General features: G+C 45.2%; 1 protein-coding gene across 2 annotated transcripts; it reads left to right on the top strand.

Annotated features, from left to right (window-relative positions):
• Positions 1–240: 240 nt before the first annotated feature.
• Positions 241–7,148, top strand: LOC137803066 (excitatory amino acid transporter 3-like). Of its 2 annotated transcripts, none has more exons than XM_068601329.1 (13): positions 241–507; positions 2,467–2,607; positions 2,734–2,826; positions 2,954–3,071; positions 3,174–3,216; positions 3,309–3,371; positions 3,475–3,656; positions 4,033–4,140; positions 4,599–4,721; positions 4,871–5,065; positions 5,225–5,359; positions 5,460–5,561; positions 5,771–7,148. In XM_068601329.1, the coding sequence occupies exons 1-13, from the start codon at positions 366–368 to the stop codon at positions 6,885–6,887; spliced, it is 2,562 nt and encodes an 853-aa protein (XP_068457430.1). In that variant the 5' UTR covers positions 241–365; the 3' UTR covers positions 6,888–7,148. The 2 variants fall into 2 exon arrangements, with proteins under 2 accessions (XP_068457430.1, XP_068457431.1); XM_068601330.1 differs by having other exon boundaries at positions 256–454.
• Positions 7,149–17,134: the final 9,986 nt, after the last annotated feature.

Raw genomic sequence — 17,134 nt, 5'->3', positions numbered from 1 at the left:
CACACCGGTGTGTGAGCATATATGTTTATATATGAATATATATTCATATATATACACATCGGTGTGTGTGAGTATACACGTGTATATATATATATATGAATATATATTCATATATATACACATCGGTGTGTGTGAGTATACACGTGTATATATATGAATATATATTCATATATATACACATCGGTGTGTGTGAGTATACACGTGTATATATTTGAATATATATTCATATATATACACACTGGTGTGTGAGTGACGGACAGCAGCGGCTCTGGCTCATAACGGATTCGCGAGACAGCTGCTGGTTCGGTCGTTAGTTTGTTCGTTAGTTGGCTTGTTAACTAGTTGGTTAACTTTGTTCATGAAACATGAAGAAACATAGTGGAAGACTGGAGGAAGACTGGGATGACGATCTCTTCGATTGGACCTGCCGAAGAGTCCTGGAGAAAAGCTGGAAGTACATATGCAAACATCAGTTCGTCAGCGCCAGTCTGGGGGCTGTCGTCTTAGGTGAGTAGCTAGCTAGCAGCTAACTAGCTCGCTAGCTAGCTAACTCGCTCGCTAGCTAGCTAACTAGCTAGCTGGCTAACTAGCTAGCTAGCTGAGCTGTCTTTACTTTGGAAAGTACTGAAACTGTTGTTTAAAAGATTCAAGATGCTTTACTGTCATACACAGATAAAAGACAGTTATTGTATACAATGAAAAGATTTTTTTGCTCAGTCCTAACAGAATTACAATAAACGTAAGGTAAAAAAATAAATAAAAAATAAGACACAAGACATAACAGTATTGTACAAAAATATGATAATAATATTGCTATGATGTGATGAAATGGTAGCCTCAGGTTTTTGTGCAATGCAAGTAGCTAAGTTAGCTAGCGTTAAGTCATTGAACAGTATTCCACAATAACTGCCCACTTCCCAAATAAATTAATAAATTGATACTTTGAGGGATTTTTTTGTTATTAATTATAGTAGATATTGTAACCTTTATGCTTGCGGGCTAATCATATTTTATCATATTTATCATAGCAATACTATGGTCATATTTTTGTGCAATAACTGCCCACTAACTGCCCATTTTTGTGCAATAACTGCCCACTTCCCTAATACATTGATACTTTGGGGGATTTTTTGTTATTGATTATAGTAAATATTGTAACCTCTATGCTTGCGGGCTAATCCAATTTTATCATATTTATCATAGAAATACTATTGTCATATGTTTGTGCAATACTGTTATACATGTTATATGTTGTGCCTTATTTTATTTATTTATTTATTAAGTTTATTGTAATTCTGTGTTAGGAAAACCGAGTAAAATAAGCCTTTCATTGTATAGAATAACTGTCTGTTATTTGTGTATATGACAGTAAAACATCTTGAATCTTGGACGTAAACTTGTTTATTATGCACTTGGTCCTTAGCAACTGTCTATTGTGCATAGCAACGCTGTGACTGCGAGACTTGACCAGTCAGAGTAGAGCTTTCAACAAAGCTCTCGGATCACTGACGGTCCGGATCCGGAACCAGTTGTATCTGGACCCTGGACCTATGACTGATCAATAATTGAGAATTTATCAAAATTGACGAAGCGCGTATATTTAAACGGGCGCAGTTTTTCCAGGCTTTATGGCGCTTGTTCAGCGGGCCGGAACCGTACCGACCAATCACATGCATTAACTCACATCACGTGATGCTACTCAGCCAATCAAAAATGCGTATTCGGATCAGCGTCGCGGCTTGAAACTGGGACAGAGGACGAACAGGCGGAACAATCCGCGAGTGAGAGAAGTTATTTCAACTCTTTTGAGCAAACGTACCGACTCACATCCAAATTAAAGCAACATAATCTAGAGCCGATATGTTTAGAATCCTAACGCATTCATTCAATGTCCAACAATAATGTCAACAGAGAGAGCTGAAACAAGAGGTTTAATAACAGATGTAGTCCCTCACACACATTTCCTAATTCATTTGAGTGACATCACTAGACACCTGAATTAACTGGATTTAAAGCTATAAGGCAAAGACAATTACGTTACATTTATTTCAGTAAAATAAGTACTTTATTTCAAGATGAACATTTTTCACAACCATTCAGTATTGTTTTTCCCCATTTTAAAATCCAGCCCTTATTGTAATTGAAATAAGAGAATGATATTTATTTATTATTAAAGTATTTATAATTCATCTAGTTATTTGAAAACTGATAATACATAATACTGATAATTGTCATTGATATTTCTTTTTTTATTTAATTTGACAATCGGTTGTTGACTTCATACAGATCTGCTGGCTACTTCAATACACATGGGACTAAATCACAGCGCAGCGGGATGTAGCTTAGCTTCATAGCAATTCTTAAGATTTCAGTGGGCCATAAGCTCAATCCGCAGTGTGTTGCCTCCTCCTTTCTTCCTTTCCCATTCCTGTTCTCACTGTATTGTCTTTTTTTATTTTCACACAGGACTGGTGTTCGGCATCCTTGAAACGCAATATTTCCCTTTGTCGGACTGGGGACACTATTGTATAAACTTACCGGGCGACCTCCTGATGAATATGCTTCAGATCGTCACTATTCCTCTGGTGGTGACCAGTGTGGTTAAAGGTAAACCAGAGGGTTCTCCATGTTCTACAGAGGGTCTGTCACAGTCCAACCCTGCTGTCTGGGAATGCTTTTGATTTACATTACATGCATATCATTATTGTATTATCTTGATTTTTTTGCATGTAGGGGTAGCTGACCTGAGTCAGCACGCCTCCAAGGTAATAGCTGTGCGTGGGCTCACGTACTTTGTCTCGACAACCATCATTGCTGTGTTGTTAGGTAAGAGCAATGTGACCCCAGTAACGTATGTTTCAGTTATACTTTGTGTTTTTAGAAATCCCATCAAATCGAAACCTCTCCTTTAGACTAATGAAGCCACTTCTGCCGCTCACGCTCCACCTTGCAGGGTTACTCTTGGTGTTGACCATCGAGCCTGGAAAGTCTTACACTGCCGTCACAGAGGAGCTGGAGACGGTGTTGAGGGAAAAGTTATCCTTCTTGGATACCTTGTTGGATCTTCTGAGGTGAGACGACGCTATGACATCAGAGTTTAAGCTGAATTCAGTGTGTGATTTGTCAATGTTTACAAGCTGCCTCACTGTTTCACTCTTCTTTATTCTTTAAAGGAACATGATTCCACACAATCTGGTCCAGGCTAGCTTCCAACAGGTATGGATGGGTTCCATGCCACATGTCCTCACATTTGCATATGAGGGAGACAATGTGATATTTAATTGAACACACTCTCTTCCTTTTCTTAGTTGAAGACTACGAGGCTGGAGTTTCCAATTCACTCGTTTGACTCAAACACCGGCGTGGAAATGGTACATCTTCTCCTCTCCCCACGATCAATATTCTGTCTTGGCAGTGCAGTGACAGTTGCCCGCCGACCCCTGTGACTGTCGAATCCCCCTCGTCTCGTTTCAGAACGTCACTGCGGTGCAATACTTGTCTCACTACATCAACGGAGACAACACGCTGGGCCTAATTGTGGTTTCCTTTATTCTGGGACGGATCCTGAGGGGGATGGGAGAAGAAGGGAAATTGTTGGAGGAAATCTTTGAACAATGCAACACCATCACGAAAAAAGTGGTCGACTACATCCTGTGGTAATGTGAAACGGCGTAATCAACACCATGTGGCAATATTCCACCTATTTACATATTTACTAAAAATCTGTCAGCATAGTGTTTATGCTCCTCTGTAACTTTAAAAACAGGATGCTTTCTTCTGACGAGTATCTATTAGAACCAAAAGTATATTTCCCTCCTTAGTTAACCTTAGAAAAGAAATGTGAGTTAGTGATTCAGATAATTATTGCATTAACAACAATATTTATTCCCAATCATATTTGATTTCCCCCCCCTTTTCCCAAATCAGAGAAACCAGACAGGTTTCTTTTGGAGTAATATTGTAATCAGACTACTGTCCCAAATGTTGCACAAGTTATTGAAGTTCCCCATTCTTTTTGTGTCTTTTCTCCAGCTACCTGCCGTTTGGAGTGATGTCCATAATTGCCGGCAATGTGATTGAAATCAAAGACTGGCAAACCATCCGCAGAATGACATTGTTCATTTTAACGGTTCTTACCGGGTACGTGTGTCTTTCCTCACGGGCACCAACATACCAACACTGTGTTTGTTCATTTGGTGCAATTCACGACCCTCGCGACCCTGGCGCATTGACTCTGGAGGCGCACGGGGAGCGTGGTGAGAAGGAACGGGGGCAGGAGGTGTGGCCAGTGGTTTGCAAAAGTTGTGGCATCATCTGCCAACAGCTGTTTATAGACACAATTCCTGATGCCGGTGGGAACCAAAGGGAATGCCTGCTGCCGGAGCACATGATGGTTTCCTGATGCAACGACACCAGCCAAGATGTTTGAAAGGATTATTGCTTCTGCTAAAGCAACAAAAAAGAAGAAAAAAAACGCTTGTCAAACACATTACGTCAATTGTTTTCATCGGCAGACTAAAAAAACACAGAATGGGCCTGCCCTTCTGCTAATTTCTTGTCATGTCGGTGTTTATTGTGTATTGAACCGTGTGTTTCAGACTCGCCATCCATGCCGTCATCATTCTACCGTTTTTGTATTACCTGTTTGCGAGACGTAACCCGTGGCATGTCGTTGATGGGGTGAGCCCCGCCTTGATCAGTGCGTTGATCATCTCCTCCAGGTGAGAGGATATTTGAGGCTGTGCTTCAAGTCTGAAGCTTGCACTGTGTTCCTTCACAGCTGCCTACTCGTAAAGCAACTAACATGAAATGCTTTATGATTGCTGGTGTATGATCCGCGCAACAACAAATGACGCAATGTGTCCCAAAGCTCCGCCACGCTGCCGATCACCATTCGCTGCTGTGTGGACGGAATCCACGTCGACCGACGAAACGCCCGCTTCATGATGCCCATCGGGACCACCATCAACATGGACGGGTCGGCCCTTTATGAGGTGGTCGCCATTGTTTTCATCGCCCAGATCAACAACATCGATCTGGACACTATCCAGCTAATCAAAATCGTGTAAGTCGCAGTTATTGTCTCTTGCTCTTGTCCTAGAATTTAAAAAAAAAATTAACCGATATTGCCGTTGGTTAAGATGACATATTGTGGCATATTTAAGACGTAAAAAGTACTTTTGTATTACTGTGTCTTCATGAATCGACCGTGTATGCTCTGCAGCGTGATCTCAGTAGTCTCCAGCCTCGGAGCAGCGGCAATTCCGGCGAAGGGAGGCATGACCACCTTCTTCGTCTTGGCAGTGGTCGGCTTACCGGCGAAGGACGCCAACATGTTGTTGACGATCGAATGGCTGCTGTAAGTTTTACTGCTCGCACGGAATTGAGTCAATGTGTCAAACAGCGTCGTGCAGGCGCATTTGCTGCTTTCACAGCGCACGGTGGTTTCCGTCTTTCAGAGACCGAGTCAACACGGCCGTTAATGTGTTGGGAGACAGCTTCGGCACCGCGTTGATCAACCATGTATCCCAAAAGGAGCTGGACGAGCTGGACATGTCCAGGTGACATTCTCACCATGTACATTTGTAGAGAGAGAGTGGGTGTGGCGGCTTTTCCCCTGTATTTTTTCAGTCTTCAGAAAAAAGTAGATGAGAGAAAGCTTTCACGATGTCTTCCAGACATCAGACACACGTGTGTGAGACTGTCCAACATTTGCTCTGGACCTTTTACAGTTTGTCACACCGCTGATGGCTGTGTTGTGTCTCACTAGGACGGCTGATGACGCAGAGGGACTCACAGAGGGATCTGAAGAGGAACCCAAAGACGGACCCGACCAAGGACCCGCCGAAGGACCCGCCCAGGGTCCCACTGAGGGACCCGCCCACAGACCCGCCCAGAGACTCGACGAGGGACCCCTTCAGGGACCCGCCCAGAGACCCGCCCAGAAACCTGGCAAGGTACCCGCCCAGAGACATGCCCAGAGACCCGCCCAGGGACCCGAGGAGGGACCAGGCGAGGGACCCGCCCAGGGACCCACTGAGGGACTCGCCCAGAGACCCGCCAAGAGACCCGGCGAGGGACCAGGCGAGGGATCCTGCGAGGGACCCGTCCAGGCACCCGCCCAGAGACCCGCCCAGGGACCCGACGAGGGACCAGGCGAGGGACCCGCCCAGGGACCCACTGAGGGACTCGCCGCCCAGAGACCCGCCCAGGGACCCGACGAGGGACCAGGCGAGGGATCCTGCGAGGGACCCGCCCAGGGACCCACTGAGGGACCCGCTCAGAGACCCGCCCAGAGACCCGCCCAGGGACCCACTGAGGGACCCGCCCAGAGACCCACCCAGGGACCCGACGAGGGATCCGGCGAGGGATCCTGCGAGGGACCCGTCCAGGGACCCACTGAGGGACCTGCCCAGGGACTCAACGAGGGGTCCGGCGAGGGACCCGCCCAAGGACCCGGCGAGGGATCCGGCGAGGGACCCGTCTATGGACCCGCACAGTGTCCTTCCCAGGGACCCACCCAGGGACCCGCCCAGGGACTCGCCCAGGGACCCGTCCAGGGACTTGCCCAGGGACCCGCCCAGAGGCCCGCCCACGGACTCGCCCAGGGACCCGCCCAGGGACTCGCCCAGGGACCCGCCCAGGGACCCGCCCAGGGCCCCCCCCAGGGACTCGCCCAGGGACTCGCCCAGGGACCCGCCCAGGGACTCGCCCAGGGACCCGCCCAGTGTCCTGCCCAGGGACTCGCCCAGTGTCTTGCCCAGGGACCCGCCGAGGGACTCGTCCAGGGACTCGCTCAGGGACTCGCCGAGGGACTCGCCCAGTGTCCTGCCCAGGGTCTCGCCCAGGGACCCACCGAGTCAAAGGTTCAGGAAACCAGCGTGTGAGCTGGAACCGAATCTGGGTCTTCAACTCCAGATTTTAGAAAAAGTGATTTGAAGTAGTACTGCTAATTAATGTAGTTTAAATGTACAATATAGTTCATAGATGTAATTTACATTGAATTGATGTAACTGATCTGAATTGTTTTTTTATGTGCCCATTTTGGCACAGCTATTGAAACGATTTAACGTGAAACAACTTTCTATTGTCTGGAGATCATCTCCTGTTTTATTTTAAATGTCAGCAACTCTCTTCAGTCATTTTCACATTTTGTATTGTTTTATTCCTGTTGTATGTGTATGAAAAGCCATTCTTAGCCATACAAAAAGTGATTGGAAGTAGTATTGCTAATTATTAAACCAGACATTATCAATGGTAAACTGGTATTTGTAGATTTGAATTAAATTATTAAAAAACAACTATATATATATATATATATATATATATATATATATATATATATATATATATATATATATATATATATATATAATATTCAGTGAGCGGCATTGCGGGCATCGAGAGATCTTGCGTTCATGATTGCTGTGACTTCAGCAACATGAGGGATTCACGTGAAAGACACTTGACAGCGACATAATAGGATGTGACGCACATATTAGCATTTAAAATATTAAAGCATTTTCTATTTTCAGTGACACAGTATCACCTCAAACTCCACGATAAAAGGCATTCTCCTTGAAAGATTGTCCACTATGCAAACAATTCAATTCAAAAACCATTATTGTCATTTTCTGTCAAAGTAGAAGTCGTATAATTAGTCCCACAGCATCCAACGTGACACATTTGAATATTGGTTGAAAATCGTACGTAAGAGTAAATGTAAGAGACAGGCACAAAGCTCATCGAGGCTGTGAACGTAGATGATGCGTTATCGCCAACTCAGCACGTTAAGAATGAGAGAGAGGGTGTTTGTGATTATGTCTGAGTGATTACAGGCCTAATTTAATACATTTTATAATAAATATTAGGATATTGTCAATGTACCCATGGAGATACATGATTTTCTTTGTTCTTAGTTCTAGCAACTTAAGCTGCCAAAGTTAAATATACATATATACAAGTGTGTGTGTGCGTGTGTGTATATACAGTATAGCTGTCTGCTGTAGTGTTAATATAACTCCCATCACTGAAGTGAACGCACAGCTTGTCTCATGAGCGCGATATCATTCCATGATCACCTCCTTCAGCTGTTTACACTTCTGAATCACAGACAATCAGGAGCATCGGATGAATCACAATGTTAATGTTTTCCAAAATGTTGCCTGTAGCAGTAACACAGCTCCCTCTTAACCGTATCTCCACATTTGAATGCCGCCTCCTCCTCTTTATCTCACATTGTTTATCCCCGGTTGAATAACTCAGAACAATGAAGCTTCGCCAGGATGACTCTCATCACGAAGGTCGTCTGAGGGACAAGTTGCCCGTGTGAATCATGTGCCGCCTCCCTTCTCTCCCCCGCGGTGGATCTCCCCTCTTTCCTGCCGCCGAGGGATCGTTTGCCGTCACCAGACATGACAAGTGTGACATCTGCGTCATATCGAGGGGCGCACAATCAAATGCCTCCTCGTGTGTGGTCACTTGTTTTCATTGCAAGTTGGTGTGTGTGCGTCCTGCTGTCAGAGCCCTCTGTTCTGCTCAGAGAGCTTATATATTTATATATATATATATATATATATATATATATATATATATATATACATATATATATATACATATATATATATATATATATATACATATATATATACATATGTATATATATACATATATATATATACATATGTATATATATACATATATATATATACATATGTATATATATACATATATATATATACATATGTATATATATACATATATATATATACATATGTATATATACATATATATATATATATATACATATGTATATATATACATATATATATACATATACATATATATACATATACATATATATACATATATATACATATATATATACATATACATACATATATATATACATATACATATATATATATATACATATACATATATATATATATATATATATATATATATATATATTCATGCGGTTTTATTGTTCTACAACATTGAGTTAAAGTAGATTTAATGTGATTTAATTGTTATTCTGGACATATAAAATTGATTGGTGCTGGATACAAGAATATCCATAATGTATAGTAAATAACATGTTAATTCAGTACATGGTTAAAACTAAAAGTCTATCCAGGAAACCAAAAATGAGGTAAATAAAAACACTAATGTTAAAGAATACATACTATCAAAAGGCAATACAATCCTTTTTGCATATGAAATAAACATTTAGCAAATAATGTAAACATAATAAGTGATTTTGTAGGTTCAATACATCATATTGCAAGCCTAAAATTAGTGCTTTCAAGGAAAATAAAGTGTATTTACTCTGCGCTAGCTTCTATTAGTTAGCTTAGCAGACAGCTAACAGTAGATCCATAAAATAAAGACCAAGGAATCCGCAGTGAAGTTTAGGGTGTAAGGTTTAAATCTTGGTTTTATAAAACTGTGAAAAACAGAACTTGAAATGAGCTTACAAACAGTGCATATACAGACACATGAATATTAAGCTCTGATTCAACATACATCCATTATGCCAGAAAAGATAAGTAACCTTCAACAAAAAACCCTGTTTACCAGTTAGCGTCTAAGCTAGCAGAAATGCTAATCGCGATTAGCAATACGATTAGCACCGCGATTAGCATCTATACAACACAAGGTTGTACTGAAACAGTAAACACACAGAGAATATATCACAGAAGAATGCGACATACAGATTAATTTACAGATGTATATCTTTAAAGGCGACAAGACATTACGTGTGAAAAGTAGCTGCAGCGTGACTTCTCAGTAGAATGAGAACTAACTACGGCAAGAGAGGAGGGATAAACGAACACGCAAATACATTCTCTACCACTTTGGCGTCTCGAATGCAACGCATGGAAATGTGGGGCAGAGCACTATTGTTAAGAGACGTGCATCTTGTATATTTCTGTTGGTACAACAGTCAACACACTGACGCTCTCTTTTGCGTGGTGGTCTGCTCATTTCTCCCCCTTTTTGTTGTCGTGTGGCCTTTTGTGACCCCCATCCGAGCCCACAGCCCTGTCAGTGGAACCTGCAGCGGAGGAAACCCCACCTCCACCTTGTCATAATGAGACCTACTTTCTCTCACCATCCAGGGATGAGGGGGCCAGTGCGGGTCACCTCCCGCGAGGCTCTGGATAATTGGGTAGTTTAAGCAATCCAGTGGGAATAAGACGCACCGAAAGGCCTCCACCCATATTTAGCATCTCCGCACACGCTACTGTGTGATTGCACTGGGGAAAGAGAGGAAGCTGGCGGTTTTTGATCTCATTTCTCGCCCGTCTCCTATCTGGGTTGGAGGCGGGCTGTTATTGGAACGGCCACCTGTGGCCCCCGAGAGCAGGCTGACTTTAATGGATAGCCGTGGGTTCCAACATGACAGCAGCACGGCCAAGCCTGTTGGGTAATCTGGATCGTTACGACCGACTAAAAGGATAAAAGGCTCTAATGTGAGGGAGATGAGAGGTGATGGACTGCGCTGCCGTGCCCGAGCCCGTCAGATGGAAGCCCGCGTGTTTACTCGCGACTCGGGCGAGATACTGGTCACTAATGGCTAAATTAGCTTGAGGTCAGACTGATTTTGGGTCAGGGCCAGAGCGGAAGAGACGGAGCGGTTGAGATTTTGGGCAATCGCCTAGTGCATAAAAGCCCAACTTTGACATAAATTGCTTCATCTTTACTTGTTTGCGCTCTAAAGCCAGCTGGCAGACACCACGGTTCACACTTCAGTCATGAAAATCCACCATTTACAGCAAATGGCTTTAATTTCTTTCTTTTTTTGGATTGAATCCACGTTAATAAACATTCATGAGCTTTTGAATCTTAGTGAAGTCAAAGTCTGTCTGACTTGCTGATTAATGAACAGAGTTATCACTGTTGTTTCATGTGGCTCGTGTGGTATTTTACTAAGCTCTGGTTCAGAGTCAGAGCGAGTCGTCTTCTTAATCGGACGTTCGGTGGTTCCCCCGACTCGTCCGGTCCATGTGTCGAAGTGTCCCATGAGGCGAGACGCTGAACCTCAAACTGCTCCTGATTGCTGCGGGAAGTCAGAAGACTAGAAAGGTGCCGTGCAGGAAGTACCATGTATCCACCGAACTGAGCAAATAGTGCACAGAAGACCAACCTGGACAGAACGAGGCCCCTTTAGCAGCCGGTGCTGGCTCTTTGTAGAAAAAGCACTCGTCATCATTAGCCTCATTTTCTCCTTCCTCATTGTGACTTCAGCTGGATATGAATTTACCGACCGCACCTCATCCCCACGATATGAACAGAAAACAGCAGGCCTGGAGGCAAAGATCATGACGTGGTTTTTAATATTTGAAACCGTACAATTGTGTCGTGCACAGTTCACGGGTCGTGCGGTCGTGCTGCTGGACCGCAGCCTGTGGACCGGGGGTCCGACTTCCTTGACAGGAAGTCACAGATCAACACGACGAGACCTTTGGAGAGTTGCGCAAATGTTGCCTCCGATCCTTTTGGAATTTTGTTTGATTGTTTCTGCAGAGCAGCTGGTGTGAGTGGAAGGTTTAAACATGTCCACGCACACACACACGCACGCACACACACACACACACACGCTGTGAGTTGTTTTCCTCAAAATGTGTGCTGCATCTGCTCGTTTGTTATCTGTTTATGTCCCACGGACAACATATTCATCCTGGCTCTTAAGAAGCACTTGAAACTAAGTTTGGACTGTTCTCTTCTCACCAGTTGAGGGAGGGACTCGACTTCTCTTGAAGTTTGACGTTTGAAGAGATTGATTCTGTCCAAAAATATTAATAAAGCATCTCTAAACCTCACTAATTAACTGTTGTATATTGTTTGTCTAAGTTGTGAGGCTACCAGTCACTCGGCACCTCGGCCACGCCCGAAACCGTTCTGCACGTCCTCTGCAATACAACCTCTCCCTGTTGTTTATGCCTGCAGGTTAAAACAAACAAGATATAAGGTGCTAAGTTAGGGAGCTTTAAAGAGGCCGGCGGGCACGGAGCTCGGCTAGCTGTTCCCTGTTGTCAGTATTAATGCTAAGCTAAGCTAACTTGAGTTGTGTTGTTTTCATTGTTCAAATTGAACAGGCGGATGTCCTGCGGTCCGCTCCTCTCCTGCAGCGTGTTGACGCTTCCTCCGGCTGCAGCGTAAACACGCCTCCACAAGGAATCGGCAACTCTTAGACCTCAAGAGGGCGGCCCGGCGGCGGCTTTGCCTTTTTTGTTTTCCAAACAAACGTCAGTCAGAGTTCAATTTGTGTGTTTTGCTTCCTCCTCTGCGGTTAACCCCCCCTCCGCTGACCCCAAGTGAAGGCTTGAAACATGCAAAGCGATGGAGCGATGGAGCGATGGAATGAGGAGAATCCTCGAGACACGTGCGCCATCAGTCTGGATCTCCAGGTGATGCGGTGGTTAGCTTTCACGCTAAGCTTCTAGCTTCATCTTTCTTATCTGTTTTCACTGCCCAATCAGTTTCACATCTTGGACCTTCAAACACATTTTGTAAACATTTCTATCGGCTTCTCTTTGAAATCGCTCCCCTCCCCCTCCAAAAAATGTGATATTTCTTCAGGGAGTGCGGGGCGGGACTTATCGAAGCCTCATTAGGAGAAACTTCTTACTATTTTTTTATTGATGCATTGCTCTGTGTTTTCTTCTTTTTGTCTGGTCCTTAAAGCTCTATTTCCATCTTCTTCTAGTGCTGAAAAGCCATTGTTCGGATCATTCCAACCTGTTTTCAGTGCAAATCAGCTACGTTTTCATTATCCTAGTGGCAGGTTTTTAGGACTCTACAGACAGAAACGTCTTTATGATCAAGGATTAACAGCGTAAAAGGTAATAAAATAGCTAAAATCAGCTAAACTACTTACATAATAATGCATCAGCTCAAACATTCCTATGAAAGATGCTTTTACTGTTGGATTTAGAATGCAGGACGTTCACTTGTAGCAAAGTCCTTTCTTTTGTTGCATTGTGTAACTACTTGCAAGCGGTAAGGGGTCTGAATACTTCCTCCTCCAGTCCATAAACAGCAACTTGTGCAGTGCATGTGCACACATGAGCGTTCTCGTTGTCCGCCTCCTGCAGGGACAGAGCGTGTTCCACTGAGCCCAGCAGTTTTTAAAGCTTTATTAAGATGATAGATGTGACTGAGGGACAGGGAGAGGTGGCGCTAATAAGGAACAGAGAGGGCGTCATGCAGCGGAGACTCCCGGCCTCTGCTCTGCAAGGTCGTAGCTGCTACGCCTTGTGGGATTTAAAGCCCCACGCACGCACATGCACGTGCACCATGAAACACTGTAGTTATGGTGCACGCCGTGGATCTCTCGATATTATGACGATTAATAATCTGTGCCCATCATCGTCGACCTGTCCTCTGTGTGTATCAGAGAAGCCACCGCGTCAGGATGGCAGCCCCTGCAGCCCGGTCGAGTGTGCCACTCGCCCCACGAGTCTCCGCTCAGGTGTTCCCTCTTTAAACGGGGAGGTCGGACACGTGTGCAGGTGCACGCACACGCCAGCTAGAATGTGAACATGCGCATGCATATTTGATGTATGCACACGGTTTGATATGTAACTCAAACCTGGGAAAGCTGACAGCGTGTTACAGCGTGCCGCAACTCACTTGTTCCACATCCCCTCGCCACGGATTCAGGTCACGCCGCGATGCCCGGCGACGTGCCGCAGCGGTCCACTTGTAACTCGATCATTAACTCGGCCATCCTTCAGTGTTCAGTGTACGAGAACTCAGCGGGGCTGGAGGGGAACGCTCCAGTGGAGGCGCGGCCGGGGAAGATGATATTTTAATTCCCGGGTTGTTGCAGCGCGCTGGCTCGGTGTCCTCTCTCCAAACGACCTTCACAGACAAAGACGCCTCAGCTCGTCATGAAAAGGAGCTGCTTAATAATGAATTATTAGTATTACCTGATCTCAGAGCAGCGAGCCTGCACGCAGGCGTTCCTGTGTGTGTGTGTGTGTGTGTGTGTGTGAGTGTACGTGTTTGTGCGTGTGTGTGTGTGTGTGTGCGTCAGTGTGTGTGTGTAAGTGTGTTTGCGTGTGTATGCATGTGTGAGTGTATGTGCATATGTGTGTGTGCATGTGTGTGTGTGTGTGTGTGTGTGTGTGTGCATGTGAGTGTGTGTCAACGTGTGTGCGTGCGTGTATGTGCATGTGTGTGCTTGTGTGTAAGTGTGTGTTTGCGTGTATGTGTGTGTGTATGTGTTTGTGCGTGTGTGTGTACGTGTGTGCGCGTGAGTGTGTGTAAGTGGGTTTGTGTGTGTATGCATGTGTGCGTGTATGTGCACATGTGTGTGTGTGCATGTGTGTGTGTGTGCATGTGAGTGTGTGTCTACGTGCGTGTGTGTTTATATTTGTGCGTGCGTGTATGTTGTGTGTGTATGTGTGTCAACGTGTGTGTGCGTGCGTGTATGTGCATGTGTGTGCTTGTGTGTAAGTGTGTGTTTGCGTGTATGTGTGTGTGTGTCTGTGTGCGTGCCTGTGAGTGTGAGTATGTGTGTATATGAATGCGTGTGTGTGCTTGTATGTACATCTGTATATGTGTGTGTGCATGTGAGTGTGTGTTTGTGCATGCGTGTATGCGTGTATGTGTGTGAATGCGTGCGTGCGTGCGTGTATGTGCATATGTGTGTGTGTTTGTGTGTGTGTGCATGTATGTGTGTGTGTGTGTGTGTGTGTGTGTGTGTGTTTGTGTGTGTGTGTGTGTGTGTGTGTGTGTGTGTGTGTGTGTGTGTTTGTGTGTGTGTGTGCTCCGGCCAAAAATAACACTCTGGTCTTTGCAGGAAAAGGTTTCTTCTTGTTTACGGATAAAAAGGAAAAACTCCTTTAAAAAGCTGCAAATTGTTGGAAATTTCAGTGTCAGCAGGAACGACTCTGGAAAACAAATCATTAACAAACGAGAGAGGAAAACCAACGCTGGATGACGGCTTCTCCGGGGTTTCCCTTTTCCAAATGGTCACCTTTTGCTGCTGAGCGAGCAGGGCGAGCGAGCGAGCGAGCGAGCGAGAGAGAGAGTAATGGAGTAGATGTTCTCTCTGCAGCCAGCAGCTTGGTGGCTTCCTGTCAGCAGCAGCTGGTTCGTCACTGAATTTAAGAGTCGGGTGTCTCAGCCACCTGCGTGAGCGGCCGCGCATGAACCGGGACATTTATTTTCCATTACACCGTAATGGAGTCCAGGGATAAGTCGTGCAGACGGGGAACTTCCTCTCGCCGCATCTTTTAACGGCGAACTTCCTTTTAACGCGTCGTTCAAAGTGATCCATCGCCGCTCGACTTACTTCATCATTATCACATCCAACGCGCTCCGGGCCTGTTTTCAGAGCGCTAGTACGGAGCAATTCATACCTGATTGCACACGCGGCCTCGTGCCAAGAATACGACAACCTCGCATCAATATCTGGGCCTCATCTCAGGATGAATCATGTCAGGAAACTCTTCTTCTCTCCAAGTACGACACGACACGTGTTCCAGGAAGTGGATCAGGATTTGGTTTGAGGGCAAAATCTATTAATCATCACTCACAGGTGTCATTAATATCCCCCTTAAAAGTAATTAGCAGATGTTTTATTTATATTCTAAATGATTATGGCTGCCCTTTAAAAAAAAAGAGTAGAAGCAACAGCCAGAATGCAACGAAGCTAAAAGTGTGTGTGACACACAGAAAACTGCCCGTGCGGCTTACTTTGCATGCAGTGTCCCTTCCTGCTTGCCATCATTTGTTAGGCAAATATTAAACATGCTTCAGGTCGACCAACCTTCAACTCCTGTGCTTCAGCCCCGACACACGGCCCGGTGATGTCATAGGAAGAACCCGTCTTCTGTGACCATGACGTGGAAAATCCACAGAAGTGAAAATTGCATCACAAGAGTACTTGCTCTGGATGAAGGGAAAGCTGAAGTACGTAGGGAGCGAGGGGGCGACTGTGGCTCCTCTAGTCCACGTCGTTGTGTCCTTGAGCGAGACCCTTCACCCCTTAGTGCTCCCCGTTGCTGTGTCTAGACGGCGTTTAGAGCAAAAACGTAAGTCGCTTTGGATTAAAGCGTCAGCTAAATGTGATGTAAAGAGAGGATGGTTGTTGTCCCGCCAAAATAAAATAAAAATGAAAACAGCACTGAACACAGAAAAGAAGCTCAGCGGCTGGTGTGTGTAGAGTAGTGTGTATTCTGCCGGGTCAAATAAATAAAAAAGAAAGAAAACGTATAAACGTATAAGCTGGTCGGCATCGCGGCGTTGTGCCGTCCTCTCAAGGCACAGACTCTTAAAGGAGCAGCCAGGCTTGATGCAGCGGGGCTCGGCCCGGAAAGACTTCAAAGGTTCCCGATATGGGTCGAGCCTCAGAAACACCGGTTTGCACATTTCCATAACGCGGCCCGCTCACAGCCCACGAGGCCTTTCTAACGCAGAGAACGCCACCATGTGACTTCCATCCTCGGGACATCGAACTCGGCAAGTTCAAACTGTGGAGTCCAGACTCCAGAGGACAGGAAGGAGACGCAGCGCGCTGACGTCACCAGCAACACAACAACACAACAGTACAACCTTAAATAAATCAAAATGTTCGTTTGTTTCACCTTCAGCCTCATTTACTGTGAGACAAATTCATATTTACATACAAAAAATAAGTCGTATGTTCAAAACTTGACAGTGGATGTTGAGCGGCTGCTCATCGGAAACATAAACCTTTTGTAGGATGAAGATGATCTTCAGACCTGCCTCAGATGATCGCTCCGTGCATGCACGCCGGCCTCATTTTGCCTCCTTTAAATGGGAACACTGCTTGCGCTCAATGTTTAATCTCAACACAGCTCTGGATTATTCAATCCCTCCAACGTTTCCAACTATCGGTGTACACTGACAGGCGTAGGTGGCGTCTTTGCCCGCAGGAGGGCCGCTCTACTGTAACCCGGCCGCTCTGGCTCTCGGCCGTCCTCGTCCCCGTCCCTCTTCTACTGTACAGAGCTTTGCATCTAGGCCATGCAGGCAGGCTGCCTTCTGCCGCATGCGTCTGAAAACCGAGCTCTGTGCCTGCAAGAGAGCAGTGTAATCAGGGCAGCGCTTTATTTAAAGACTGTAACGTGGGCAGCAGCGATTCTCCGGGGCT

This window comes from Clinocottus analis, unplaced genomic scaffold (genome assembly GCF_023055335.1).
Source record: "Clinocottus analis isolate CAN_PGR_092001 unplaced genomic scaffold, fCliAna1.0.p SCAF_5, whole genome shotgun sequence".
In the NCBI taxonomy this organism is placed as follows: domain Eukaryota; kingdom Metazoa; phylum Chordata; class Actinopteri; order Perciformes; family Cottidae; genus Clinocottus; species Clinocottus analis.
This window is presented reverse-complemented; position numbering and strand designations above follow the sequence as displayed.

Coding starts and splice junctions, on each gene's coding strand:
- LOC137803066 (XM_068601329.1), top strand. CDS start 366: ATGAAGAAACATAGTGGAAGACTGGAGGAAGACTGGGATGACGATCTC. Junction 3,372..3,474: donor CAAACACCGGCGTGGAAATG/GTACATCTTCTC, acceptor GTCTCGTTTCAG/AACGTCACTGCGGTGCAATA. Junction 4,141..4,598: donor ATTTTAACGGTTCTTACCGG/GTACGTGTGTCT, acceptor CGTGTGTTTCAG/ACTCGCCATCCATGCCGTCA.